The 27,717-nt window shown below is 42.0% G+C and overlaps 2 protein-coding genes across 6 annotated transcripts in view; one reads left to right on the forward strand and one right to left on the reverse strand.

Moving 5' to 3' along the window:
- idua (alpha-L-iduronidase) overlaps nucleotides 1-27,717 on the reverse strand; it is a 197,593-nt gene that overhangs the window by 76,739 nt on the left and 93,137 nt on the right. For all 3 annotated transcript variants that reach the window (XM_059965064.1, XM_059965066.1, XM_059965065.1), the window contains 2 exons: nucleotides 18,033-18,235; nucleotides 8,374-8,553 (listed from right to left, as the gene is read on the reverse strand). In XM_059965064.1, the coding sequence (XP_059821047.1) occupies nucleotides 8,374-8,553; nucleotides 18,033-18,235 (383 nt within the window). The remainder of the gene's footprint in view (nucleotides 1-8,373; nucleotides 8,554-18,032; nucleotides 18,236-27,717) is intronic.
- slc26a1 (solute carrier family 26 member 1) overlaps nucleotides 1-27,717 on the forward strand; it is a 114,088-nt gene that overhangs the window by 6,121 nt on the left and 80,250 nt on the right. Inside the window, exons 1-2 of one of the 3 annotated variants that reach the window (XM_059965057.1) lie at nucleotides 17,428-17,476; nucleotides 19,468-19,552. The exons of 1 other annotated variant lie outside the window; for it this stretch is intronic. In XM_059965057.1, coding sequence (XP_059821040.1) covers nucleotides 17,443-17,476; nucleotides 19,468-19,552 — 119 coding nt within the window. In that variant the 5' untranslated portion in view covers nucleotides 17,428-17,442. Of the gene's footprint in view, nucleotides 1-17,427; nucleotides 17,477-19,467; nucleotides 19,553-27,717 lie in introns of those variants that run through there. One more of the 3 variants, XM_059965058.1, reaches the window with a different exon arrangement.

Genomic DNA, 27,717 nt, shown 5'->3' on the forward strand with positions numbered 1-27,717 from the left:
AATTTACTACCTAATCTTGAATGCCAAGTGACTAACCTTCTTCACCAACCTCCCATGTGGGATCTTGTCAAAGGCCATACTGAAGTCCATGTAGACAACATTCACTGCCTTTCCTTTGTGACCTTTCTTGTAACCTCCTCCAAAAACTCTATAACATTGTTAGACACGAATTACCATGCACAGTACCATGTAGACAGTACCTAATGAGGCCTCGTCTATCCAAACTTACAAATCTGGGCCTTTAGAATACCGTCCAATAACTTTCCCACTACTGATGTTAGGCTTACTGGCCTATTAATTCCTGGTTTATTCTTAGAGCATTTCTTAAACTAACAGAACAACAAGCTATTCTCCCATCCTCAGGCACCACACCCATGGCTAAGGATGATTCAAATATCTCTGCTAGGGCCCCTGCAATTTCTGCACTGGCCTCCCACAGAACCTGAAGGAACACCTTGTCAGGCCCAGGGGACTTAATCACCCTATTTTCCCCTTTAATGTGTAATACAGTCCATGGCTTTGCTGCTGTATTGCCTCACATCTACAGACTCTGTGTGTCTCCCAAGTAATTACAGATGCAAACAATCCATTTAAGATCTTCCCCATTTTGGCTCCACGCATTGATTACCATTCTGATCTTCCAGAGCACCAATTTTGTTCGTTGCTATTCTTTTGCTCCTAATATATCTGTAGAAGCCCTACAATTCCCCTCCACTTTGTCCACTAGAGCAACCTCGTCTTCTTTTAACTATCCAGATTTCATTCATAAAGTGTTCTCTTGCATTTCTAATACTCCTCAAGTACCTCATTTTTTCCTACCTGTCTTTACCTGCTAAACACCTCCTTTTTCTTAACTAGGGCTTCAATATCTCTAAAAAACAGAGGTTCCCTAAACATGTTATCTTTGCCTTTTATTCTAACAGGAACATAGAAACTCTACACTCTCAAAGTTTCACTTTTAAAGGCCTTCCACTTATCAAGGACATCTTTGCCAGAAAACAACCTGTCGCAATTGACACCTGCTAGATCCTTTCTGATACCATCAAAATTCGGCTTTTCTCCAATTTCGAATCTTAACCAGAGTACCAGACCTATCCTTTTCTGTAATTACCTTGAAACTAATGGAATTACGATCACTAGTTGCAAAGTGCTCCCCTACACAAACTTCTGTCACCTGCCCTGGGTCTCTAATATTATCTCATTAATGTGGTCATATCTTTATTATTCTTGAGTTCTACCCATAAAGCATCACTAGGTGAGCTCTCCAGTCTGTTCTGACTGAGCTCTGCCGTGACATTTTCCTTGACTAGTAATGCCAATTCTCTCCCTTTAATCCTTCCTACCCTACCCCAGAACACCGAGCTGCCAGTCCTGCCCCTCCTGCAACTAAGTCTCACTAATGGCTACAATGTCATAATTCCATGTGCCAATCTTTGTCCTAAACCCAGTTGCTTTTCCTATACTTTTTGCACTGAAATTTATGCAGCTCAGAATATTATTCCCACCATGCATGACCTTTTGATTCCTGACTTTGTCATCGTTGTCGTGCTTAACAACAATTTTCTCCACAGCCATTCTACTATTAGTCCTGGTGCTCTGGTTCCCGTCCCCCTGGAACTCTAGTTTAAACCACCAATGTGCAGCACCAGCACACCTTCCTGCCAGGATATTAATCCCCCTCCAGTACAGGGGCAAACTGTCCCTTCTGTACAGGTCCCACCTTCCCTGGAAGAGAGACCAATGATCCAAAAATCTGAAGCCTTTCCTCCTTAGCCATGTGTAAAATTGATCGATCTTCTATTTTTGGTCTCAATTACATGTGTACTGGGTAGCAATCCTGAGATCACAATCCTGGAGGTCCTGTCCTTTAACTTCCTGAAGTCATTTTGCAGGACCTTGTCACCCATCCAAAGTCCCCCTGTCTTACTGTTCCCCCTCATTTTATACTGGCTATAATCCTTCTCCAGTCTCTATTCAACTGCAAGGTCTCAACCCAAAATCCCAAACCTTTTACTCTCCCCCTGCCCCCCGATGTTGCTCGACCCATTGAACCTTTTGCTTGGAAAACTCCCCACTTGCTCAGATATATACAACTCCAACCACACTCAAGAAGGTCTGAGCTAAGTTTGACTTTCTGAACACTTACTCTCCAGCATCCTAGGTACATTGTGTATCATCTATAAAATGCACAGTAGAAATTCACCAAGGCTTCTTTGAAAGGATGTCACAAGCTTATAACCACAACTGCGTAAAAGTAAATGGTTCCTTTGCAACCAACTAACTACCCAAACTCTGAAACATACTTTCACTGCATCAAAATCCTGAACGCCTTAGGAGCCCCATGGGTGTTCATTCTATTCAGGGATTACTCTAGTTCAAGATAGTGACTGACAGCAGGGAATTTCCAGTTGAACATTAATCTCCCTGCACTATGTATATCCATTTGTTCAACCAGATATAATAGCACTGTACTGAAAAGGTGTATTCAGTAGAAAAATATCAGCTTGTGTTTCATGGCTTTACAGTTCAAAACTACAACTATAATAAATTTTATTCTATCTGTTTCAGCCAACAAAACAAAGTTCTGGCAAAGAAAGTAGTTAAGTGCATTAACACCTTTTAAAACATACTCAGGCTGGAAATTGGATAGGAAAGGTTTTGAAGGATGCAGGCTGAACATAGCCAAACAATCTATCTTAGAATAGCATAGACGGGAATCAGAATCAGAACCAGGTTTAATATCACTGGCATATGTGATGAATTTTGTTGTTTTGCTGCAGCAGTACATTGCAATATATAATGATTAAAAACTATAAATTTGTGGTCGCGCTGATACGCAATGAGTGAAAGCAACACACTGAGTCGAGCAGGGTCTGGTTAAATTGTTTACTGTTTCAATCCGTGTGCGCTTCAGTACCCGCTCCCAGCGGCCCCCGCTCTTTGCGGGGTGGAAGTGACGTCGGCATCCGGGCCGAGGACTGCCCCGCACTCAGAGCCCTCTTGGCTGCCGCTGGCTGCGGACTCACCTGCGACTGCTGGAGCCAGTTTGCTTGCCGCGTGGGCGAGCCGCCACATGACCCCCCCCTCAGAACCGGCGCTAGGAATCCACAGTTCTTTTAGGTGGCCAGCCTCGTCGTCGTGGGGGTGGCGCCGTAACTGGGCGTTCAAGGTCTAGATGCGCCAGTTTGAGACAGTCAATGGTAAAAGTCTCTTTGCGGCTGCTGATGTCGAGAACGCAGGTCGTCCCATTATGGCGCAGCACCTTGTAGGGTCCTTCGTATGGTCGCTGCGGGGGTGGTCTGTGCACGCGTCGGCGAACGAAAACATACTTGCTCTGTTATAGGTCCTCGGGCACGAAAGAGGGTGTTGTTCCGTGATGGAATGTCGGGACTGGGGCAAGTGTTCCAAGCTGCTCCCGGAGTTTAGTTAGGACCGCCGTAGGTGTGTCCTCCTGGCCATGGGGTGCTGGCACAAACTCACCGGGAACTGTGAGCGGGGCACTGTGAACAAGTTCAGCCGATGATGTAGTCAGGTCCTCCTTGGGTACTGTGCGGATGCCAAGCAGCATCCAGGGGAGTTCATCAACCCAGTCTGGCCCTTGGAGTTGTGCCATCAGGCTGACTTCAAGTGCCCGTGGAAACGTTGGACTGCGGGTGGTGGAGCTGGGTTCTGAGGAGTTGTGCCATCAGGCTGACTTCAAGTGCCCGTGGAAACGTTGGACTGCGGGTGGTGGAGCTGGGTTCTGAGGAGTTGTGCCATCAGGCTGACTTCAAGTGCCCGTGGAAACGTTGGACTGCGGGTGGTGGAGCTGGGTTCTGAGGAGTTGTGCCATCAGGCTGACTTCAAGTGCCTGTGGAAACGTTGGACTGCGGGTGGTGGAGCTGGGTTCTGAGGAGTTGTGCCATCAGGCTGACTTCAAGTGCCCGTGGAAACGTTGGACTGCGGGTGGTGGAGCTGGGTTCTGAGGAGTTGTGCCATCAGGCTGACTTCAAGTGCCCGTGGAAACGTTGGACTGCGGGTGGTGGAGCTGGGTTCTGAGGAGTTGTGCCATCAGGCTGACTTCAAGTGCCCGTGGAAACGTTGGACTGCGGGTGGTGTCGTGGTTTTTCGTGCCTCACAAATGACTAGGAGACGCAGAAGATTCTTCAAGAAGGGTTAAACTTTAATTTGCAAATCAAAGCTGTGACAGTCATTGAGCTAGTCGCCGATTGCCCACTGATCCTCGGACACGGCATTTTTTATAGTATTTGTCTAGTTGTATTAGCATATGTAATCGATCTATAGTTGTGTATTACACGTACTACACGTACATCCTGTCCCTATTGTTCCTATCAATTGGCTTAATCATGTTCTAATCTACATCTCTTAGCTACCTCTCATTAACACACCATTGTCTTCTACATTTTTAAGACTTCAGTCTCCTACCAAATTGGGTACATGCATAGCAAATAATAAACTCAGAACTGAGCAATGTTCTAATCTACATTTCTTTAGCTCTTTAGCTACCTCTCATTAACATGCCATTGTCTTCTACATTCCTAAGATTTCATTCTACTAAATTGAGTACATGCATAGCAAATAACTGACTTCATAGTTAAAATTTATACTCTTATACTCTTTTATACTCCAATAGTGGTAAGCAGTTGCTCGGTGGAGCTGGGTTCCGAGGAGATGTGCCAGTGTGGACCACAAAGCCGATGTGAACTGCACACCCCTGTCTGAAGTGACGTGGGCTGGGAGTCCGAATCGTGCCACCCAGGTGGTAATCAGGGCTCTGGCACATGTCTCCGTGGCCGTGTCAGTGAGTGGGATAGCTTCCGGCCACCTCGTGACCCTGTCCACTGTGGTGAACAGGTATCTCACTCCTCTCAAAACCGGCAGTGGGCCAATGGTGTCCACGTGGACATGTTCAAACCTCCTATGTGTCGGCTGGAAGGGTTGCAGTGGGGCCCTCACGTGCCTCCGGATTTTGGAGGTTTGACAGTGCGTGCACGTTCTGGTCCAGTGCCCGACCCGCTTGCGTAGGCCATGCCAAACGAACCTGTCATGCCAAAGCTCATTACCTTTGGACCCAATGGGTACGTCTTCAAGCAGAGTCCTGAGACTATGGTTCGGTACGCCGGCATCTCACTGTCCAGTCGTTGCGCCTTAACTAACGCCGCATAATCCACTCCTGGAGACAGAGAGTGCACTGACTGGACGGTGCACAACAGCGCGTCAGCTACCACGTTGTTCTTCTGAGAGATGTGCTCGATCGTGGTGGTAAACTCCGAGATGTACAACAGGTGGCGTTGCTGGCGGCCCGACCACGGGTCCGACACTTTGGCAAATGCGAAAGTGAGGGGCTTGTGGTCTGTGAAGACCGTGAACTCCCTCCCTTCCAGGAAATAGCTGAAGTGCCGGATGGCAAGTTACAGGCCAGCAGCTCCCTGTCGAAAGCGCTGTACTTCAGTTCCAGGGGTCGTAGGTGCCGGTAGAATAAAGCGAGCGGCTTTCACTGGCCTTCGATGAACTGATCGAGCTTGCTGCCAACTGCCGTGTCGGAGGCATCCACAGTGAGGGCAGTGGGGAAGTCGAACCGGGGGTGGACCAGGAGCGTGGCATTTGTTAGCACATTCTTGGCTTGTTTGAAAGCTGCTGTCACCTCCTCTATCCAGGTGACCTCTTTGACCTTGCCAGACATCAAGCCGAAAAGGGGCCGCGTGATCTGGGCCACTGAGAGCAGGAAACGGTGGTAAAAGTTAACCATCCCGACAAATCCCTGTAGGCCTTTAGCAGTGCTGTGTCTGGTGAATTGGCGGATAGCTTCAACTTTTGCCGGCAGGGGCACAGCTCCGTGGCAGTTGATCTGGTGTCCCAAGAAGTTGATGGCGGGTAGGCCAAACTGGCACTTGTCAGGGTTGACAGCCAGGCTGTAGTTGCAGAGCAGGCATAAATGTGCCAGACGATAAGTATGTCATTCAGGTAGATGAACAGAAAGTCCAGATCTCGCCCTACTGCATCCATCAGGCGCTGGAACGTCTGTGCCGCGGTTTTAAGCCTGAACAGCATCCTGAGGAACTCGAACAGGCCAAAGGGGGTAATGAGGGTCACCTTGGGTACATCATCCAGGTGGACTGGGATCTGATGATACCCTTGGACCAGGTCAATCTTCGAAAAGATGCGCGCCCCGTGTAGGTTGGCCGTAAAGTCCTGGATGTGTGGTACCGGATAGGGATCGGACGTGGTGGCATCGTTCAGCCTCCTATAGTCGCCGCACGGTGTCCACCTTCTTGCAGACTTGGGCATCACATGGAGTGGGGAGGCCCATGGGCTGTTGGAACGCCACACAATCCCCATCTCCTCCATCTTCTTTGTATTTTTTTGTACTTTTGTCAGTTAAATAAAGGTTCACGTGAATTAACATATCACAGATTTTTGTTTTTATTGCATTTTGGAAAATATCCCAACTTTTTGGAAATGGGGTTTGTACAATAAGAAATGTATATAAAATATTGAATTAAACAAGTTCATTGTCCATTTAGAAACTTAATAGTAGAGGGGAAGAAGCTGTTCCTAAAATGTTGATTGTGTGTTGTCAGGCTCCTGTACCTCCTCCTTGATGGTAGCAATAAGAGGCACGTCCTGGGTGATGGGGGTACTTAATGATAGATGCCGCTTTTTAGAGGCATCGCCTTTTGAAGCTGCCCTGGAATGCTGGCTGAGTTTACAACTTGCTGCAGCTTTTTCTGATTATGTGCAGCAGTCCCTCCACACCAGATGGTGATTCGACCAGTTAGGATGCTTTTCACAGTACATCTGTAAAAATCTGCAAGAGCCTTTGGTGACATAGCAAGTTTCCTAATGAAATATAGCCACTGTTGTGCCTTCTCTGTAACTGCATCAACATGTTGGGCCCTGGATAGATCTTCAGAGACGTTGACACTCAGGAACTTGAAGCTGCCCACCCTTTCCACTGCTGATCCCTCGATGAGGATTGGCATGTGTTCCCCTGACTTCCCCTTCCTGCACTCCACAATTCATTTCTTGGGCTTACTGATGTTGAGTGCAAGGTTGTTGTTGCAACACCATTTGACCAGCTGATCTATCTTGCTTCTGTATGCTTCATTGTCACCATCTGAAATTCTACCAATAATAGTTGTGTCACTGGCAAATTTATAGATGTGCGCCTAGTTAACACAGTTGTGGATGTAGAGAGAGTAGAGTAATGGGCTAAGCCCACATCCTTGAGGAGCGCCAGTTTTGACTGGCAGCAGAAGGAGATGTTATTTCTGATCTGTACTGACTGTGGTCTCCTGGTGAGGATGTCAAGGATCCAGTTGCAGAGAGAGGTACAGAGGTCCAGGTTCTGGGGTTTGTTGATTAGAACCGCAGGTATGATTGCTTTGAATGCTGAGCCGTAACCAATAAACAGCAGCCAGTCATAGGCAATGCTATTGTCCAGGTGATCCAAGGCTGAGTTGAGAACAAGTGAGATTCCATCTGCTGTGAGGTGATAGGCAAATTGCAGTGAGTCCAGATCCTTGTTGAGTCAGGAGTTAATTTTGGCCATGACCAAACTCTCAAAGCACTTCACCACAGTAGATGTGAGTGCAACTGGGCGATAGTCGTTGAGGCAGCTCACCTTGCTGTTATTTACTGGCCACTGGTCTGATTGTCGCCCTTCTGAAGTAGGTGGGAACAGTGAGAGGGTGAAGACGTCCTTGAACACTCCTGCCAGTTAGTTAGCATGGACTACTTGAACTGAAAGGCCTGTGTGATTCTATGTCTAAGATTCAATCTAGAAAAGGAGTGGAGATGCTGGATTGATATTTTCATCAGACCACTCAACACTCTAAAGCACCACATACTTTTATTCTATCTCTGATACACCAACCTTTGTCCTAGTTAGAGTGGAACACAAGTTGAAAATAGCCCAGTTCCTTGAGAGATATAATTCAGTCAATTCTGTATGGAATCAGTATCAAAGACCAAATATAGATGAGCCTGCTTTTGTTTTACCATCTTTAAGTTAACACCTTACTGAGGAACAAACTCATACTATGGAGAAAGGGGACCACAGATGCTGGGATCTGGAGCAACAAACAATCTGCTGGAGGGATTCAGTGGGTCAAGCAGCATCTGTGCAGAGCAAAGAATTGTCTACATTTCTCCTTCAACTACAGGATGAAAAGAGATTATCTGCTCATTGCTGCTGGTGGGATTTTTCTGTTCTAAAATTAGCAGCCAAATTTCCCTCAATAACAACAATGGCTATAGCCGAAACAGTACTTTAATGATTGCAAAGCCTAGAGATATCCTGATAGGAATGCGATAAGATATAAGTCAATGCACATCTTTCTTTTTAACTGCGCAGTGGCATTTTATCTTTACCTTAATGACCATAGCAGCATATGTCACTTCAGCTCTCCAGACCTGAGGAACTGCCCAACCGACCAGTGGATCACCTTCATCGTTGTAAATGGACATTGACTGGAATTTAGGAAAGAGCTTCTGTATTTGATGAACTGTATCCAATTCTTGCTCTATGATATGCAGCGAACTACCAGCACCCTGTCAAAATAAACAAACAGTAAAAAAGTGAATGAAAGAACTTGAACTTTACATCATGTCATAACTGATTACAAAATCTTTATCTTATGTTTACTCCAATTTCCCTCAGGGTCAGAGATCATGTAGTAAACATATTAACCTTCTTCTTAACTACTTAATGCATATTTTCGCCCAAACAAACTGCTCATTGTACTATTTCATTCTACTGCAATAGTATCACTTAGTGATTCAAATATAATAAAACCATTTAAGAAAGTACTCTAATTAAATAAATATTAAAATGATTAAAATGACAAAATTTATTCATAACTCATGAATAAGAAATACTGCAATAGTGCTATCGATGTGTGATTTTTGTGTCTGTACTATCTGACAGTGTGTGTGCATTTGAATCATGAATTGTATTGAGTTCTCTATCACCATGCTATAAGGACAGGTAATTACTGAATAGCATGCACCTATTGAAAATATTCAGCACTATTTGAAAAAAAATTGTGATGTAAAATAACAATAAAAAAAGTTATGTTATCCACAAAGACAATCTCTGCATAAAACGTAAAAGGATAACCAAGAAAGAATAGGACTAACAGGGATGATAAACGAACAATTTCAACCTTCAGATTAATCAGAGATAGTCAGCATTGATTTACTCAGTGTTGTGACTGAATAACTTGATTGACATTTTTGAGGATGTGACATGCAAGGTTGAAGAGGGCAGTATTATCTATGTAGGTTACATGGATTTTACTACGACTTTTGACAAGGCCCCATTCTGAAGCCGAATACTAGCAGCTGGACTTAATCTAGACAAGTATGGGATAATGATTTTAGAGCGATGCATAAGACAAGGAAACACCCAATGAATGGTTGGAAGGTGCAAAGCGACCTTGCAATGCACATCCTTGGATCGTTAAAAGGCAGCAGAATGGGTAATTAAAGAGGTGACCCAACTCTGAGACATGTCAATGCTACAGCAGTGTGATTCTATGTGGAGGGGTCAGTGATGACTCCGTACAGAGACGATCAGCAGCTGGATCGGCGATGAGATGAACCTTTGGACTTCATTTATTTATTTTTTTATTAGTTTTTTTAATACATTTTCTACATAGCTACAGATAAAAAAAACCCAGATCAAAATGAAGAACATTGATACAGTGCAAAAATAAACATACAATAATAATATGATACAAAGAAAGATAATTGAGAAAGCACCCAAATTGAAGACATGTAAAATTAGTATCCTCCCCAAGCCCCGCAACAAAAAAAAACTCCAGACCAACCACAACACAATATAGAGAATATAAATCAGGACAATCAAACCCCCCAAACTGTAAATACACTTAGCAACAGAAGATGTTAATGCCTACTACCAAAAAAAAAGGAGCTGGAAGCAAGGGACCGAAAAAAAACCCTTAGTTAAGAGGAAGGTTATGAAAGTACTCAGTAAAAGGTCCCCAGACCTTATGGAACTTTAAATCCGAATTAAGAACTGAATAATGAATTTTTCAAGGTCTAAGCAGGCCATAATATCGTTAAGTCATTGAGCATGCATGGGCGGGGCAACATCTCTCCATCTAAGGAGGATTAAACATCTAGCCAGGAGAGAGGCAAAAGATAATATTCAACACTTAGTCCAACTCAGACATAGATCTGTCTCACCCCAGAAACCAAACAGAGCAATTAAAGGGTTAGGTTCTAGGTGGTGATTCAGAATATACGATAACGTTATGAAGGCATCTTTCCAAAATTTCTCCAAGCTAGGACAAAACCAGTACATATGAATGAGAGAGGCCTCGCCCCTTTTGCATTTATCACAAAGCGGACTAATGTTAGGGTAAAATCGAGATAATTTAGATTTAGACATATGGGCTCTATGAACAATCTTAAACTGTAAAAGGCAATGGCAAGCACAAAGAGAGGTTGAATTAACTGATTTGAGAATCGAGTCCCAAGTAGGACTTCATTTATTTCTTACTCCTTGCCCATTTGCTTTCACCTCATTTTACCAACTCTAAATCAAAAGAAGGAAACTGACACCAAATCTAATCCTGTACCTAGTGAAGAATGACTTCAGAAAGGTGATCTACAAGTTTCTAACTGTTCCTTAAGATAATGCTGAGTACAAATTTGAAAAGATAGCAGATTGAGGTGTCCAGAAGTCTGCTTCTCGCCTCATACTTTGAACTTCGATACAATAATGAAATTATAAGGTAATAGCATCTGTCTGCAAGCCTTTTATAGTTAATGAATTACTGCTTTAGACTCGAGCAACGGAAACTGGATAATCCCCGAGGATGGTGCACAATTCTGCCACTTTCAAACAGGTTCCACAGATGCAAGTTCCTCTCTCTTGCCCTCTCAGTATCTTGCAGGAACCATTCCCTTTGTAACTAACTCCCTAATCAACTCCTCCATTCTCATCAATCATCCCTCTTCAAATAGCACTTGTTCTTGCAAGTGAAGGTAATGCAACATTTTTCCCTTCACCCCTTCCCCTCCCACTAGTCAGGGACTGTCCACGTACAGCAGCAATTCATCCATTCTGGTCTGTGGTCTCATCTACAATGCAGAAACCAAAAATTAGATTTGTGGAACATCTGCATTCACTCTGCATGGGAGCCCTTAAGCTTCTCTTTGTCTGTCACTTTAATTACCAACCCTCTTTCCACTCTGACATACCCATCTGTGGCTTCTTATCAAAATGAAGTCCAACACAAGCTTCAAGAATGCTAACTCATTTTCCATCTGAGGAAAGTTTGCACCTTCTGGACAATATTGAACCCTTTGACATCTGGTAACTTGATTTCTTGGTCTGCATCAGTTGTCCTTCTGTGATATTGGCACGGTTTGATTTCTTTTTATCCCTTTTGCTTTTTATCTTGAGAGTGAAGGATGTATCTGATCTACTGGGCTTGGCTTCTTGCTCTGCATTTTTCAACTCTGCATTCTTTTATTCATGTTCTGATGCTCTCATAGATTGGGAGACCACTTTGCCGAGCACCTACACTCCATCTGCCAGAAGACAAAAGGATCTCCCAGTGGCAGCCCATTTTAATTCCACGTCCCACTCCCATTCCGATATGTCCATCAATGGCCTCCTCCACTGTCGTGATGACGCTACACTCAGGTTGGAGGAGCAACACCTTATATTCCGTCTGGGTAGCCTCCAACTTGATGGCATGAACATCAATTTCTTGAACTTCCAGTGACGTCCCCCACCTCATCATTCTCCATCCCTGTTTCCCTCTCTCACCTTTTCTCCTTGCCTGCCCATCATCTCCCTCTGGTACTCCTCCCCTTTTCTTTCTTCCATGGCCTCTGTTCTCTCCTATTATATTCCCCCTTCTCTAGCCTTGTATTGCTTTTACCAATCAACTTCCCAGCTCTTTGCTTCACCCTCCCCCGCAGTTTCACATATCACCTTGTGCTTCTCCCTCTCCTCTCCCTATCTTTTAAATCTACTCCTCATCTTTTTTTCTCCAGTCCTGCTGAAGGGTCTCAGCCCAAAACATTGACTGTACTCTTTTCCATTGATATTGCCTGGCCTGCGGAGTAACAGTTATTTTGCTCTCCTTTACAATGGTGAACTGACAAATGACAATAAAGAATCTTGAATCTTGAGTCTTGAATGTATGACATTTGGAGAAGTATAATCATCATGGCTTTGAGAGAGGCGGTTTGAATTCATTGAGGATTGATGAATGTGGTTTATATGGACATTAGTAAGTTCAAAATAAAATTTATTATCAGAGTATGTACATTTCACCACATACAATCCTGAGGTTTTTTTTTGCAGGCATACCTAGCAAATCTATAAAACCGTAACTGTAAACAGGATCAATGAACAACAAACTGTGCAAATGCAGATATAAATAAACAGCAATAAACAACGAGCATGAAATAACAAGACAGAGTCTTTAAAGTGAGACCATCAGTTATGGGAACACTAGAATTAGAATGAGTGTAGTCATCCTCTTTTGTTCAAGAGCCTGATGGTTGAGGGGTAGTACCTGTTCTTGAACCTGGTGGTGGGAGTCCTGAGGCCCTGTAACTTCTACCTGAGGGTAGCAGCGAGAAAAGAGCATGACCTAGGTGTGAGGATCCTTTATGATTGATGTTGCTTTTCTATGTAGATGTGCTCAATGGTTGGGAGGGTTTTAACTGTGATGTATTGGGCCAAATCCACCTTTTGTAGGATTTTCCCCTAAAAGGCATTGGTGGTCCCATACCAGGACATAATGCAGCCAGTCAGCACACCATACATCTATAGAAGTTTTCCAAGATTTTTGATGACATGTTGAATCTGCAGAGATGCCTGAGTAAGTAAAGCTGCTGTTGTGCTTTCTTTGCAATTATATTTATATGATTTCCAGGACAGGTCCTCTGAGATAGTGACACCCAGGAATTTAAAGTTGCTAGCCCCCTCCACTTCTAATCTTCTGATATGGACTGGTTAATGGACTTCTGGTTTCCCTCCCCTGAAGTCCATAATCAGTTCCTTGTTCTTGCTGACAATGAGTGAGAGGCTGTTGTTATGACTCCACTCAGCCAAATTTTCAAACCCTCTCCAGTATGCTGATTCATACATTTGATTCAACCCACAACAGTGGTGTCATCAGCAAACTTGAATATGGCATTGGAGCTGTGCTTAAACACAGTCATAGGTGTAAAGCGAGTAGAGCGGTGGGTAAGCACAGCCCTTTGATGCACTTGTGCTGTTGGAAATCATGGATGAGATTTTGTTGCCAATCTGAATTGACTGGGAAATACAGTCTGTAAAATTACTGGCAAGTAAGGAAATCCAGGATCCAATTGCACATGGAGGTATTAAGCCCAAGGTCTTGGAGCTTATTGATTCGTTTTGAGAGGATGAAGGTATTGATTGCTGAGCTGTGGTCGATAAAGAGCACCCTGATGTATGCATTTTGCTGTGCAGATGTTCCAGGATTGAGTGAAGAGCCAATAAGATGGCATCTGCTGTGAACCTATTGCTCCAGTAGGCAACTTGGAAAAGGTAAGCGACAAGAAGGAATCTGGTGGAGAGGAGAGTAGACCATGGGAGAAATGGGAGGAGGAGGAGGAACACCATTGGGAGGTGCAATGCAGGTAAAGAGAGGAAAAGAAGTAAGATGGGACCCAGAGTGGAAATGGAAGAAGAGAGAAAGGGAGGGAGAAAAATTACTGGAAGTTAGAGACATCGATGTTCATGCTACTTCAACCTGAGAGTGGCCTCATCATGGCAGAAGAGGAGGCCATGGACCGACATATAGGAATAGAAATGGGGATTGGAATTAAAATCTTTTTGCAGATGGAGTGAAGGTGCTCGACAAAGTGGTCCCTAGTCTACATTATGTCTCATCGATGTTGAGGAGGCTGCACCAGGAGCACTGGATACAACTACAACTTGTTTATTGGAACTTGCAGGTGAATTTCGCTGCTTCATGTACAAGCAGCTTTAAGGTGGGCATAGCCATTTTTAATTCTTGTGAGCTGGGTTATGGACTTGTGTATTAATGAAAAACTCTGGAAGAGATATTGAGAAATAAATCAGAGTCAGAATCAGGTTTATTGTCATGATGTATGTTGTGAAATTTATTCTTTTGCAGCAGCAGTATACAGCAAAACATAACAATTACTGTAAGTTTCAAAAAGAAATAATGTTCAAAATATAATGTGTAAAAAACAATAATGTTCTTGGATTCATGGGCCTTGTAGAAACGTATTCATATGGAAAATTAAAATAAAGAAAGCACGCTTCTTTTCTGCAAGGTTTCTGTCCTCCCTGAGGCCTTGAGACACCTGTATTGGGCGTGTGGGGGAGTGGGGCAAGAGGTGGTGACAGTGGGGAAAGGGTATAGAAAAATGGTCATGTGTGAGATTTCTTTCTTTGCTGAATCAAACACTGAGTTTTGAAACCTTTGGATTGCTATTGCACTCATTTTGCTTTTCGAAGCCTGACATTGGCTCTCCTTACTGGGCTTGGTTTTCATTTATTTTTTTCTGCAACATTTAACCAAAGTACTTAAAGAATGGTAATACGAGTGATTTGTACAATTAAAATCTAGGCATCCTTGGCCGGATAAGTCTAAATCTATTTGGTTACTTGGGGTGTGCTTAATAATGAAGCCACAAGGCTTTTACATATCAGCAAGTGGTTAAACTAAAAACCAATTTAGTTAGGCTTTCTGAACATTGCAGGGTAATCATTTCTGTCCAGTAATTTCAAGCTAAACCCAGAACCAGTCAGTTTAAAAAAACAAGCATTTATTTTACCAATGCATTTCTACTGTTTACTGTACTTTGCAATGAATTCATCTGATTGATGAATAACAACCAGATCTTAAAATAGGGGTCATAGATTCTTGGCTTGACATAAATACATAGTGCAGCCTGCCAAACATCATGTTCTTAAGTTGGAAAGGATACTCTAATAGTGCTGTGATCAGTTAAAGATATTAACAATTTAGCTTGTGTACAGAATGTTTAACAAACAGTAAAATTACAAATAACTGTAAAACTAATGAAGACAATAGAGAATTATACCAGGTGTTTGCACCAATGTACATTACTTATTACCCACAAATGCTAATAGATATTAAATTAAATATTTGAACCAAGTATATTAATGGAGAAAGATTTAAGCAAGTTTAAGACAGTTGACAATGCACAACCTTTTTGTGCCAGACTGGTACGTACGTAAGCTTTGGGAAATATCCCCCATGCAGATCAAGCATTTAGCATAGCAAAGCTCTCAGACTGAGTCTACGGCAAATAGTGAGAGAACACATGTAGGGGAGAGACTGTTTGCTGAACCATGTGATGCTGAGTATCAAATCTCCAAAAGACCCTCTGGAGGGTGACCACACCAGTGAGCATAAAATCATCATTTCCAAGATCATCACTGATACATCTCCACTGGAGAATTTCCACTCACACTTCTCCGTCCCACCCCTTATCCCAACCTTCTAAGTTTTCTCAAATGTCACACCCCTGAGATCTCCAAATGAAAATCTCTACATGGAACAATCTGTTGTTTCTATGTGGACATTTAATACAAACTGCTGTGACTGAGAAGTACTGCTTTAGCAGTTGCCAGTGTCAATTGAATAAACTAAAGTTAATTTAAGCTTTAAAATTCAAACTAAAGTTAGTTAAACCTCAGCAGCTGTGCAGCCTCACTGAACAACTATACATAAATAGTTCAGCTGTAGCATTGAATCAAGAGTAATATCTTATCCAAGGGTCAGAGATTTTGTGCTGATGAATGACATTGATAAACTGATGTTGCTACATGGAGCAGTACTTTAAGAATGCTATACTAAATAAATCAAGAGACTACCACATTGTCAGGTGATATAATGAAGATGGCAAGACATTGGAAAGATGATGCATTTTTGCATTCTTCTTTCTAAACATTAGGTGCTTAGTGGAAGTTGATGATGCCCACACCTTTGCACGTCAAAGTCTTTAAGACAGGATCAATGATGAAGGCTAGCCATTGTACTGAAATACTTAAACTTTCAGCTGTAGAATCATTTAAAATAATTCATCCACTTGTACAAAATAAAAAGAACAGAAGTGTTCTTAAGTGTGCTCTAAGTAGAACTGAGGATGCATACTTCCCTATCCATCTGATCATTTGAATTTTCCCCAATTTCTTATCATATTGCCTTCAGATTCCATTCATTTACAATTGTTCATGCAATTATTGTGTATTTTTGACGCTTTAGGATCTGCTTTCTCTGATTGACATGAAGATGCAACTAGGCAGTACTAGAACTGAATACTGTAAGAAATTATACACATAGCTGCCTGCAAAGCACTCAATCTGACTAACTGGCAGTGATAAAGTTACCTGACATTGATGTGCTGGATAAGTTCATTTAGAATGGTAATACAGTATAGTTTCTGATATCAGCTTCGTAGAGAGTAGTCATGGACCTAACTCGTTAATGCAATCATGAAGAAGGCACACCAGTGGCTCTACTTTGTTAGGAGTTTGAGGAGATTTAGTATGTCACCAAAGACTTTCAAATTTATATAGATGTCGAGTGGAGATAATTTTGACTGGATGCATCACAGCTTGTTATGCACAGTTTATACTCCAAAGCACAGGTTTCCAAGAGGCTGCAGAGGGCCGTAGACTCAGTCAGCTCCCTCCCTACCATCAATGACATCTCAAAAAGGCAGCATCCATTACTAATGTCCCTCAGCATTCAGGACATGTCCTTCTTTTGTTATTACCATAAAGGAGGAGGTACAGGAGGTGGAGGACCCAAACACAATCATTCCGAAACAGCTTCTTCCCTTCCATCATCAGATTTCTGACCAGTTTGCGAACCAATGAACACTATTGCGTTATTCCTTTTTATTTGTACTTTATTTACTTTGGTAATTTTAGTAACTGTCTTTGTACAAACTGCCACAAAACAACATATTTCATGCCACCTCAGTCAGTGACAATAAATCTGTTTTTGAATGTAAATCAGTGCCTTTAGAGATTTGAGGGGTATAACGTTGGCACATGCAACTAGGAACAAGAAGAAACAACATTATATATAATTGGGCAAAAGGCATTTCTTTAGCCTGACCTTTAAGATTGGGCACTACATGACCATTTAGTGTGTGGAATGGTTAATGAGACAGTTCATGTGAAATTCTTAGAATCAGTTTCATTATCACTGACATGACATTAAATTTATTGTTTTATGGCAGCAGTACAGTGCAGGACATAAAAAACTACAATGAATTGCAAAAATAAATGACTAGCACAAAAAACAAAGTAGCTTTCATGGGTTCATGGACCATTCAGAAATCTGATGGCAAAAGGGAAGAAGCTGCTCCTAAAGCTTTGAGTGTGGGTCTACAGTTGTGTGTACCTCCTCCTTGATGGTAGTAGTGAGAAGAGGACATATCCCAGACGGTGAGGGTCTTTAATGATGGACAATAGTTTATGGAATGCATGAGGTAGTCTTCATCATGGAGATAAAGTTCAAAAATATTTTAGATATAATTCCAGAGTGTAATTGTCAGTAGTGTAAAAGAAGATTTTAGTGGCATCAGACTGAGAAGTTGCAGAACCATTCTGCACTGGCCAGCTGAGTGATTAACTTGGACAGAAGTCAGATCAGTTAGCAGTTTCTGCTTTTAGTAGGCAGACTATATTTCCATAAGCAGAACTGCTTCCGCAACCATATTTCACTGTGTACACTATGTACTTTGTCATCAAATCACATCACAATGTTTGCACACAATCAAAAATACCCAATTAACGGTTAAATTAGTAAATCCAAAAGTCACAGTATTCAATAATTTCAATTTAAATTATTTGTTCCCGTTCTGTCATTGAAACTTCTAAGACCAAACAAGAGAATCAACTTTGTACAAACTTAATTAAAAACAATCTCAGCATTTTGTGTGTGAATCAATTTTTAGAGCAAGTTGTGAGCAACTTGAAGTTACATTCATATCTTTCTTACCTTTTTGTGTAAAGCAATGAAATCCAGTCGTATTCCAATTTCTCCTGTAAAGAAGTTGGTTCCATTGTAGCAGTGGTTTAACAAACCCCAACAAATTGGTGAGTGCGGGGGAGGATGGCATGATCCCCCAGGACCGCCGAATTTAAGCAGCCCGCTCGCATCTTTTAGACCTTCTGAACAGGCATCATAGTAGTTTTGGAATCCTAAAATCACACGTCATGAATATTACACATTTAATCAAGACTGCAATTTATCAAATCTAAGCCAGGTTTCAGCTGAGGAATCTTAGAAGTGAAGATTAGGAAAAGATCAGTAAGGGCAAACTTTACATACTTATTACCATTTTATAATCTATCTAGTCACAAAATGCGAGAGAATTATCTACAACATAATGCAGTCTTAACAAAATCAGTAAATAATAATGTCAGAGAATTTTCAATGGTTTTTACTTTGATTTGTTCTCATGTTTGCTTCTTTTTCCAAACGTATTTATTATTAATGTAAAGTGATTATATTTGGATTTTTGGTAACTTGATGACCTTTAGCTTGGGTATAAAAGCAGCAACATGCTAATAACCTTTAAGTACAATTTAATAACCAATGTTTAAAACATATGTTTCAATTCCTCATAGATGCCTTGTCAGGAAAACAATTCAACTGTGGAATTGGCTTTGGCTTAATCATTCACATATTGCAATGCAATACACCAGCTGGTGGCCCAGAGGCATCAGCGCCAGACTTCCGAGTGAAGGCTCCAGAGTTCGAATCCAGCCGGCTCCAAAAAACTTGGAGAGGGATGGGCTCTGCCAGGTTTCAGATGCCCAAGACATGCCATATGATGAGCACCAAAAAGATCAGTGCAGAAAGCTTGTCACGACAGTGCCCCGACTACTCCACCAGGAGTTAAGGGCACTTAACATGGCAATGCAATACACTGTATAAAACAAGTTTCCTTATATTTTTTACTGATTAAGTGATAATTCTAAGCTGACGGCCATGTCATGAAAGACAAATCCACTCTATTAAAATATTTCATATATTTATTTTATTTGATTTTCTGTGTTTTGTCTCTCCTTGTATTTATAGAGAAATCATTTTGTAGCTCTGATGTATCTCCACATTTGCTATTTCCCTCATTACTAGGTTCATATTTACCTGCAGAGAGTGCGATAGCAAGGATTTCCTGGATGGCTCTACCTTCAATATAACTGAGAAACCCCTGCATGGTGCAAAATAGTCTGTAATCTGGCAAGGCCTACACAAACCCTGCCCACAGAAATGGAAATCAGAAACTTGATACTTAGTGCGTTAGACAACATCTGTGGAAAGAGAAACATTTCATGTCTGAAACGCCTCATCAGAACCGGAAAAGAGAGAAAACAAGTTAATTTGCAGTAGCAGCGATACAAATTTGTTTTTCTCTTTCCTATTTCAGATGATGGATCTTGTCTTGTCTTGTCCATACTGCACCAGCCGCCGCCACTGGGCTATAAATGTGCAGGAGCAGGAGCAGTGTGTGGGTAAGTGCCTCGCTTGAGGGCACACACGCCGCCTCGGCTGAGGCTGGAACTAACGACCTTCAGATCGCCAGCCCAAAGCCTTAACCACTTGGCCACACGATCTTGAATATGAAACATTAACTCTATTTCTTTTTCAGCAAATGCTGCCTGAGATGCTGAAATTTTCCAATGCCTTCTGTTTATTCCCCCCACAGGTTTCCAGCATCTGTAAGTTTTAAAAAGTTTTCAGCCGCAGAAATATTTTGTCAACTGGCTAAGTCACAGGCCTCATAGGCTGTCACAGATGTCAAATAGTATGTATGAATGGCTGTGAATGATTTTCACATTCACAAATAATTTATAAGTTATCCTCAGTATAAGCAAAATTAATCATAGTATTAAACATTATTGGGGACATTTAAAAAATGTTAAAACACATGGTGAATATCTTTCAGGAAGCTCAGGATTTGAGCCTGCACAGGAGTTCTGAACTCTGAGGTTATTAATGAAAAACTTCCTGTTCCATGTTGAACTACTTGTATTTCTCAAGAACATCAGCCAGTATGATGAAAAACTATGTTGCAAGGTTCTCATAGTCTTAATGTCTTTTGTATAAGCTGATGGTTCCTCAAGGTTGTTATAGCCAGTGATGGTAATGGGGACAAGGTCCCACTATCTATTAAATGCTCCCAATGGCGCGCAACTCAAATAGCCTATGACAACCAAGTCCAGCTCCTGGCCTTCACGTGTGGCTTAGTTTACAAGCCAAACAAAACCATTTGCACTGACAGAAGAAGGGGCAAAGGTGGGTTATCGGCACCTTAAAACTAGTCGCTTCGGGCAGATGGGACTTGTGAGCCGTGGTTGGCAGCTCATCTACGAGAAGGAAAACTCTGATCTGAAATTCTGCTGCCTTGTGGCTATACCCATTCATGGAGAAGGCTTTGGGAGTAAACACCGAGGGAAAAATCCGGAGCTGGAGTCCCTAAAGCATTCCTACATTGAATTCAATGCTGACTGGCAACTCTTGCGACGGCTGCTGATACCAAACTCTATCAGTCTCTGCTGTTCCTTTGGGTTCATCACGTGTGGAGAGGGGGAGCTTGCTACATGGGCAAAAGCTTGCTCTCCAAATTGTACTGCCCAGGTCGGTGTACTAAGATAGCTAAGATGCAATATCCATGGTCAACTTTGACCGAAGGAGGCTTCAGAATCTGATACCATTACTGTAAACCAACTGAAATCTAAACAAATGTACCTTAACATCTTTAGTCTTCTACTTTACATTCTACCTTCCATTCCACTGTCATGAATAAATTCAGTCTTTTCTGAGCCTTTTTTCAATAGTTTTATCTAACTGCATTCGGAGCTTCAACAAATCATGTCTTTGAATTGTGTTCTCAGTTCTTCATCGTTTTCTCATTGGATGTAGGCATTCAGTTACAAGATGTACATAGTTGACAAGAAATTGCACAATTTATTCACTCATTATCACCAGTGTACCTTTGATGCTACCTGTCTAAAATATTGTTTTTTTTTGTTTCAGCAGCAAATCTAAAGCATCTTATATTAATAACAAGATGGACCAGGGATAAACTAAAGGGGAAGGTTAAATTGAAGAGGGCAGACAAAAGTGCCAAATGAAATGGACATGTGACATAACCTAGACCTAAGCTTGTAAGATTTCGGAGCAGAACTAGGCCACTCCCTAACTAAAAAAATTCCTCCTCATCTCCATTCTAAAAGAACCCCCCTCTGTTCTGAGGCTGTGTCCTCTGGTTTTAGACTCCCCCACCACAGGAAACATCCTCTCCACATCCACCCTATCAAGGCCCTCCACCATTCGATAGGTTTCAATGAGGTTGCCATCATTCTTCTGAGTTCTAGTGAATACAGGCCCAGAGCCATCAAACACTTTTCATGTGACAAGCCATTCAATCCTGGAATCATTCTTGTGAACCTCCTTTGAACTCTCTCCAGTTTCAGCACATCCTTTCTAAGATAAGGGGCCCAAACCTGCTCACAATACTCCAAGTGAGGCCTCACCAGTGCTTTACAAAGTCTCAACAGTACACCTTTGCTAATATATTCTAGTCCTCTTGAATTGAATGCTGATATTGCATTTGCCTTCCTCACCACAAACTCCACCTGCAAATTAACCTTTAGGGAATCCTGCACAAGGTCTCCCAAGTCCCCTTGCATCTCAGTTTTTTGTATTTTCTCTCCATTTAGAAAATAGTCAACCCTTTCAATTCTTCTACCAAAGTGCATGATCATACACCTCTTTGTTCATTCTCTTAATCTAAGTCCTTCTGTAGCCTCTCTACTTCCTAAAAACTACCGGTCTCTCCACCTATCTTTATATTGCCTGCAAACTTTGCAACAAAGCTATCAATTCCATCATCCAAATCATTGACATATAACATAATCATTCCTAACACAGACCCCTGTGGAACACCACTAGTCACTTGCAGCCAACCAGAAAAAGCTCCCTTTATTCCCACTCTTTGCCTCCTGCCAATCAGCCACTGCTTTATCCATGCTAGAATCTTCCTGCAATACCATGGGCTTGTAGCTTGTTAAGCTGCCTCATGTGTGGCACCTTGTCAAAGGCATTCTGAAAATCCAAGTACACATCATCAACCAATTCTCCTTTATCAATCCCTTGAGGAAACCATGCTGACTTTAGCCAATTTTATCATGTGCTCCCAAGTACTTTGAGACCTTAATAATCGACTCCAACATCTTCCCAATCACTGAGGTCAGACTAACTGGCTTATAATTACCTTTCTTCTGCCTCTCTCCCTTCTTGAACAGTGGAGTGACATTTACAATTTTTCAGTCTTCTGGAACCATTCCAGAAACTAATGATTCTTGAAAGATCATTACTAACGCCTCTATGATCTCTTCAGCCAATTCTTTCAGAATGCTGGGGTGGACACTACCTGGTGCAGATGACTTACCTACCTTCAGACCATTCGGATTCCCAGGAACCTTCTCTCGGAAAATGGTAACTTCACACACTTCATGACCCATGACAACTGGAGCTTTCACCACACTGATAGTGTTTCCAACAGTGAAGACTGATGCAAAATACTTCTTTAGTTCGTCTGCCATTTCCTTGTCCCTCATTATTACCTCTTCAGCATTGTTTTCCAGCAGTCCGATATCCACTCTCACCTTTCTTTTACATTTTATGTACTTGAAGAAACTTGGTATCACTGGCTATCTTATTTTTGTATTCCATCTTTACTTTCTTAATTACTTTTTAGTTGCCTTCTGTTGGTTTTTAAAAGCTTCCCAATTGTCTAACTTTGGACTAATTTTTGCTCTATCATTAGATCCTCCCTTTGGCTTTTATGTTGGATTTGACCTCGTTAGCCTTGATTGTGCAATTTTGCCTTTAGAATACTTCTTCCTCTTTGGGATATATATATATATCCTGTGCCTTCCGAATTGCTTCCAGAAATTCCAGCCATTGATGTTCTGCCATCAATTCTGGCCAATTCCTCTCTCATGCCTCTGTAATGCCCTTTACTCCACTGTAATACTGATACATCTAACTAACAAATCACCCATCACCACAATGTGCCTTTTCTCCCCCACTTCCCTTCTGAGTCTCAGGGCCAGACTCAGTGCCAGAGACCTGACCACTGTGACTTTCCTGTTAGGTCAACCCTCCCCTCCCCGCCAAACAGTATGCAAAGTGATATACCTGTTGTTGGAGGGATGGCCACAGGGGTACTCTGCACTGGCTCCTTAACCCCTTTCCCCTTCTTGACTGTCACCCAGTTTCCTATGTCCTGTACCTTGGGTGTAACTATCTCTCTATATGTCCTATCTATCACCCCTTCAAGCTCCTGAATGATCCCGAGTTTATCCAGTTCCAGCTCCAACTCCTTAATGTGGATTATTAGAAGCTGCAGCTAGATGCACTTCCCGCAGTTGTAGTTGTCAGGGAATTAAAAGTCAAATGTGAATTTTGCTTGACAGTAGAAAGTTAATTAAGTTGTTAGAGTTTATGGAACTACCTGGCGTTATATGACCTAACTTGAAATGTATTTAAATATTTCATAATGCAATTTTTTTCTTCCAATGCAGGCAGAATATTGTATATGCTGGAAATATGAGATAAAGTAATTCAAGTCTCAGCTGATTGTTAATTGTGGAATGCTTCTCGGGTTGAGGATGTTTGTACTCTTTGTATTTTACAGGATTACTGCAAAACAACAGGAGGCTATGTAGGTTGTGGATGAGACTTAAATTATTAAACCTAACAACTTCAGACCTGACAGCAATGAGACTGAAGCCAGAACAGTTAGAAATGTACTCACCAAATACTTTGACCCATAACTTACTGAATAAATACTCACTTTGCCCTGTTTTCTGTCCTTGCTTTTATGAAGGTGGTTTACCTATTTATGCAAGTACTTCTCTGACAATAGATGTGTAACAGCGTAATATAACATTGTATGGAAATACAGGATAACACTGATGCAGACATGTTTTACACATTTAACAAGGTATTTTATTAATGCAACAGAGTTCGTCAGTTTTTCAATGATCGTTGTCAGCCGGGTCTTACAGTCTGTTAACTCCCTGTCGGTTGCCTCTAAATGCTCCAGTATTTGTTTTTTTTTACTTTTAAGTCCTCCTGCGCGAGAGCCAACAGCTGCCCGTCGTTTAAGTTTTTCTAGTCTGTAACTGGACAAACACGCACCATCTTCCACGGCGAGATTCGACACCAAACATGTCGCTAGTTGTCAGTAAATGCGTCCTGCGCATGCGCAGAAGGAGGAGATTCGACAAAATATCCATTTCAACGTGGAGAGATATTTTCAAAAATGCATAGTGTGGACGCCTATCATTTTTACACGAAACTGGCGTTTTCAAAATTATCCGGTCTAGCATGGATGTAGCCTAAGAATCTCTGAAACAGTTTTTCTTTCTATTTTTCTGCTGTTAACTTTCTCTCACAGATCATTGTCTACCAATTTCTCATTTATGTAGTAAAAGCATTATCCTTATCTTCAAGAACCTTTGTAATTTCACTTATTCCCCACCTGCCTCACCACCTATTTTCAACTCTCTGCAGCCTTTTATAGCCGGACAGATCTCTGCATGCCTGCACTTTAAATCTAACTTAGATCTACATAACCTCTGAAATGTGTTCCTTTCTACCTTTCTTTTAAGATGTTCTTTAAAACTGATCAAGACTTTGATTTTCTTTCCTAATATCTCTTGGTGGTTGAATCAAATTTCACTTTGACCATGCTCTAATTGACTGTTTTGGGATCTTGTATTTTTGTAATTCAAATTTTTATTATTATTTATTCTTATTTTACAAAGCAGCACAGCATATCATAGAGCAGATACAGTACAGCATATTTACACAGCCATCCCATGACAGGAAAACATACTGTGCTGTCTTTACGACAGTTATTTAGTTTATAATATTTTTGCTTAGTAATTCATTCGATAGTATTTTCTAGTTAGAATTAGAAGTGTTTAAAGTATATTCATTGCATGTAAAATATATCGGCATGCGATGACGACACATCCGGTTTCGCCGCGTCTTGTGGGAAAATACCGGTTTGAAATTAGCGCGAGGGTGGGGGCTCACCACGAGGCAGACCCGAGCAGAAGTTGTTTTGCAGGTATGAGAAATCACAGTGAGAGCAACGCTGTAAGTTAATAGATAATCGATATATTGAACTAAGATGTTAATGCCGATCCTGTTAGAAGTAACGACGGTAGATAATGTTTATGCTTTCGTTAGTTAAAGAGTCGCGGATAGTTTGCATGGAAGTGTATTTAAAGTAGTCAATGGAGCAGGTAAACTCTCCCTGTATACTGCACCTTAGTGTAATGTAGTTATAGTCACCTTTGCAAGTATTTACACTTGAAATGTGATATTAAGGAAGGAACAAACACTGTATCAATCTTGTATTGTTTTATCAACAGTTTTCACCATATGTTAATGTGAAGAGTGAACAGTAAATGGTTAATCTTACTGCGATCTGGTTCTTATTAACTGTGGTTTATCTCGACGTTAAATTCGGCGTTCGTTACACGCGAAGGAGAACGTTACAGTGAAAAAGCGTTGCTCTCACTGTGATTTCTCATGCCTGCAAAACAACTTCTGCTCAGGTGAGCTTTTTCACTGTAACGTTCTCCTTCGCATGTAACGAACGCCGAATTTAACGTCGAGATAAACCACAGTTAATAAGAACCAGATCGCAGTAAGATTAACCATTTACTATTCACTCTTCACATTAACATATGGTGAAAACTGTTGATAAAACAATACAAGATTGATACAGTGTTTGTTCCTTCCTTAATATCACATTTCAAGTGTAAATACTTGCAAAGGTGACTATAACTACATTACACTAAGGTGCAGTATACAGGGAGAGTTTACCTGCTCCATTGACTACTTTAAATACACTTCCATGCAAACTATCCGCGACTCTTTAACTAACGAAAGCATAAACATTATCTACCGTCGTTACTTCTAACAGGATCGGCATTAACATCTTAGTTCAATATATCGATTATCTATTAACTTACAGCGTTGCTCTCACTGTGATTTCTCATGCCTGCAAAACAACTTCTGCTCGGGTCTGCCTCGTGGTGAGCCCCCACCCTCGCGCTAATTTCAAACCGGTATTTTCCCACAAGACGCGGCGAAACCGGATGTGACGTCATCGCATGCCGATATATTTTACATGCAATGAATATACTTTAAACACTTCTAATTCTAACTAGAAAATACTATCGAATGAATTACTAAGCAAAAATATTATAAACTAAATAACTGTCGTAAAGACAGCACACTCCCTGCTTGACCTTCGTAAGGTCACAATGAGCAGAGTACAAAACTTAGTCTCTTAATCAGTCATTGGGTAGAAGTAGAATAACTTCTGTAACTGGCCCTTGGTAAATTTTCACATCGCCTTGGTCGGTAGTCTTCAATTCGATCTTCCTGACATGTCCATCCCCGCTAGGGAATGTAGCAGTGATTCTGGCCGTTGGCCAGCTGTTGCGGGCGATTTGCTTGTCCCTGAGCAGGACTAAGTCTCCAACTTGAAGATTCCTGTGGGGTTCTGTCCACTTTTGTCTCTGTTGCAACAAAGGTAGATATTTTTGTCTCCAGTGAGGCCAGAACTGATTTGCCAGAGCTTGGACTTGTCTCCATTGCTTTGTGTACAAATCCTTGTCTGAGAAGTCTCCTGGTGGAGGAGGTGCTCCTGCCTTCTGCGTAAGGAGCGTTGATGGCGAAAGTATAAAGGGGTTTTCTGGGTCAGAAGACACAGGTAGGAATCATTGTGCGTTTATAATGGCTGTGACCTCTGCCATTAGGGTGCACAGTACCTCGTGGGCCAATCGGGTGCGTTGCTGCATCTCAGGTTTCCTTTTCCGGGTTTTCCGTAAGGACGTGAACCGTTTGACTGCCTGCTCTTTGTTATCTGGTGAGCGCTGGCGTGGTTCTCTGAAAGGCAATGGGGCAACCCCATTATTTGCTTCATCTCTGAAGACCTCGGTGTCTTTGGGTTTTAAAGAAATGGTATCTTGAGCTGATTGTGCAAGTTTGTTTCCGTGCTCGGTTTGAACGAAAACTGACTGACCTAGCGTCTCGTCGGTTACTTTACGCTTGGTAATGTCTTGTTGTGCTTCTTTAGGGTACACCTCAGTGAGGCAGATCTTGGAACAAGAACGGCTTGACTGAGTTTGACCGCAAACTTCTGTACAGTTCGAGCTGACAATTGTTGTCCTGGAGTGAACCTCTCCCTCCCTGCCGTCCTGTTGTGGGGGTGAAGGAGCGTTGTCGGTTCTTTCATTCTTGACTTCATCACGGAGCCGTGAGGGTAAATTTCCTTCCTCGTATGGATGTGATGCAATCGTGACTCTCTGAGGTTCCTCGTAGCTGGGGAAGTTATCGAATACGTATGGAGAGGGGAGACGAGCCTGCCTGTCTATTTGAGATTGTACATAGTCGCTTGTGCGTTCCAGTCTGGTCCTTTCTAAAGTAGATCTTGCTTCAGTCAGATCACGCGACCCTTCAGGTTCTTCTATGTACTCTGCTTCCGCCATGGCAGCTTCTTCTTCTTCTCTGGCGGCCTTTTCTTTCTGGATTTCGGCTTCTCTGGCGGCCCTTTCTTTCTGGATTTCGGCTTCTCTGGCAG

This window comes from Hypanus sabinus, chromosome 3 (assembly GCF_030144855.1).
Source record: "Hypanus sabinus isolate sHypSab1 chromosome 3, sHypSab1.hap1, whole genome shotgun sequence".
Classification (NCBI taxonomy): domain Eukaryota; kingdom Metazoa; phylum Chordata; class Chondrichthyes; order Myliobatiformes; family Dasyatidae; genus Hypanus; species Hypanus sabinus.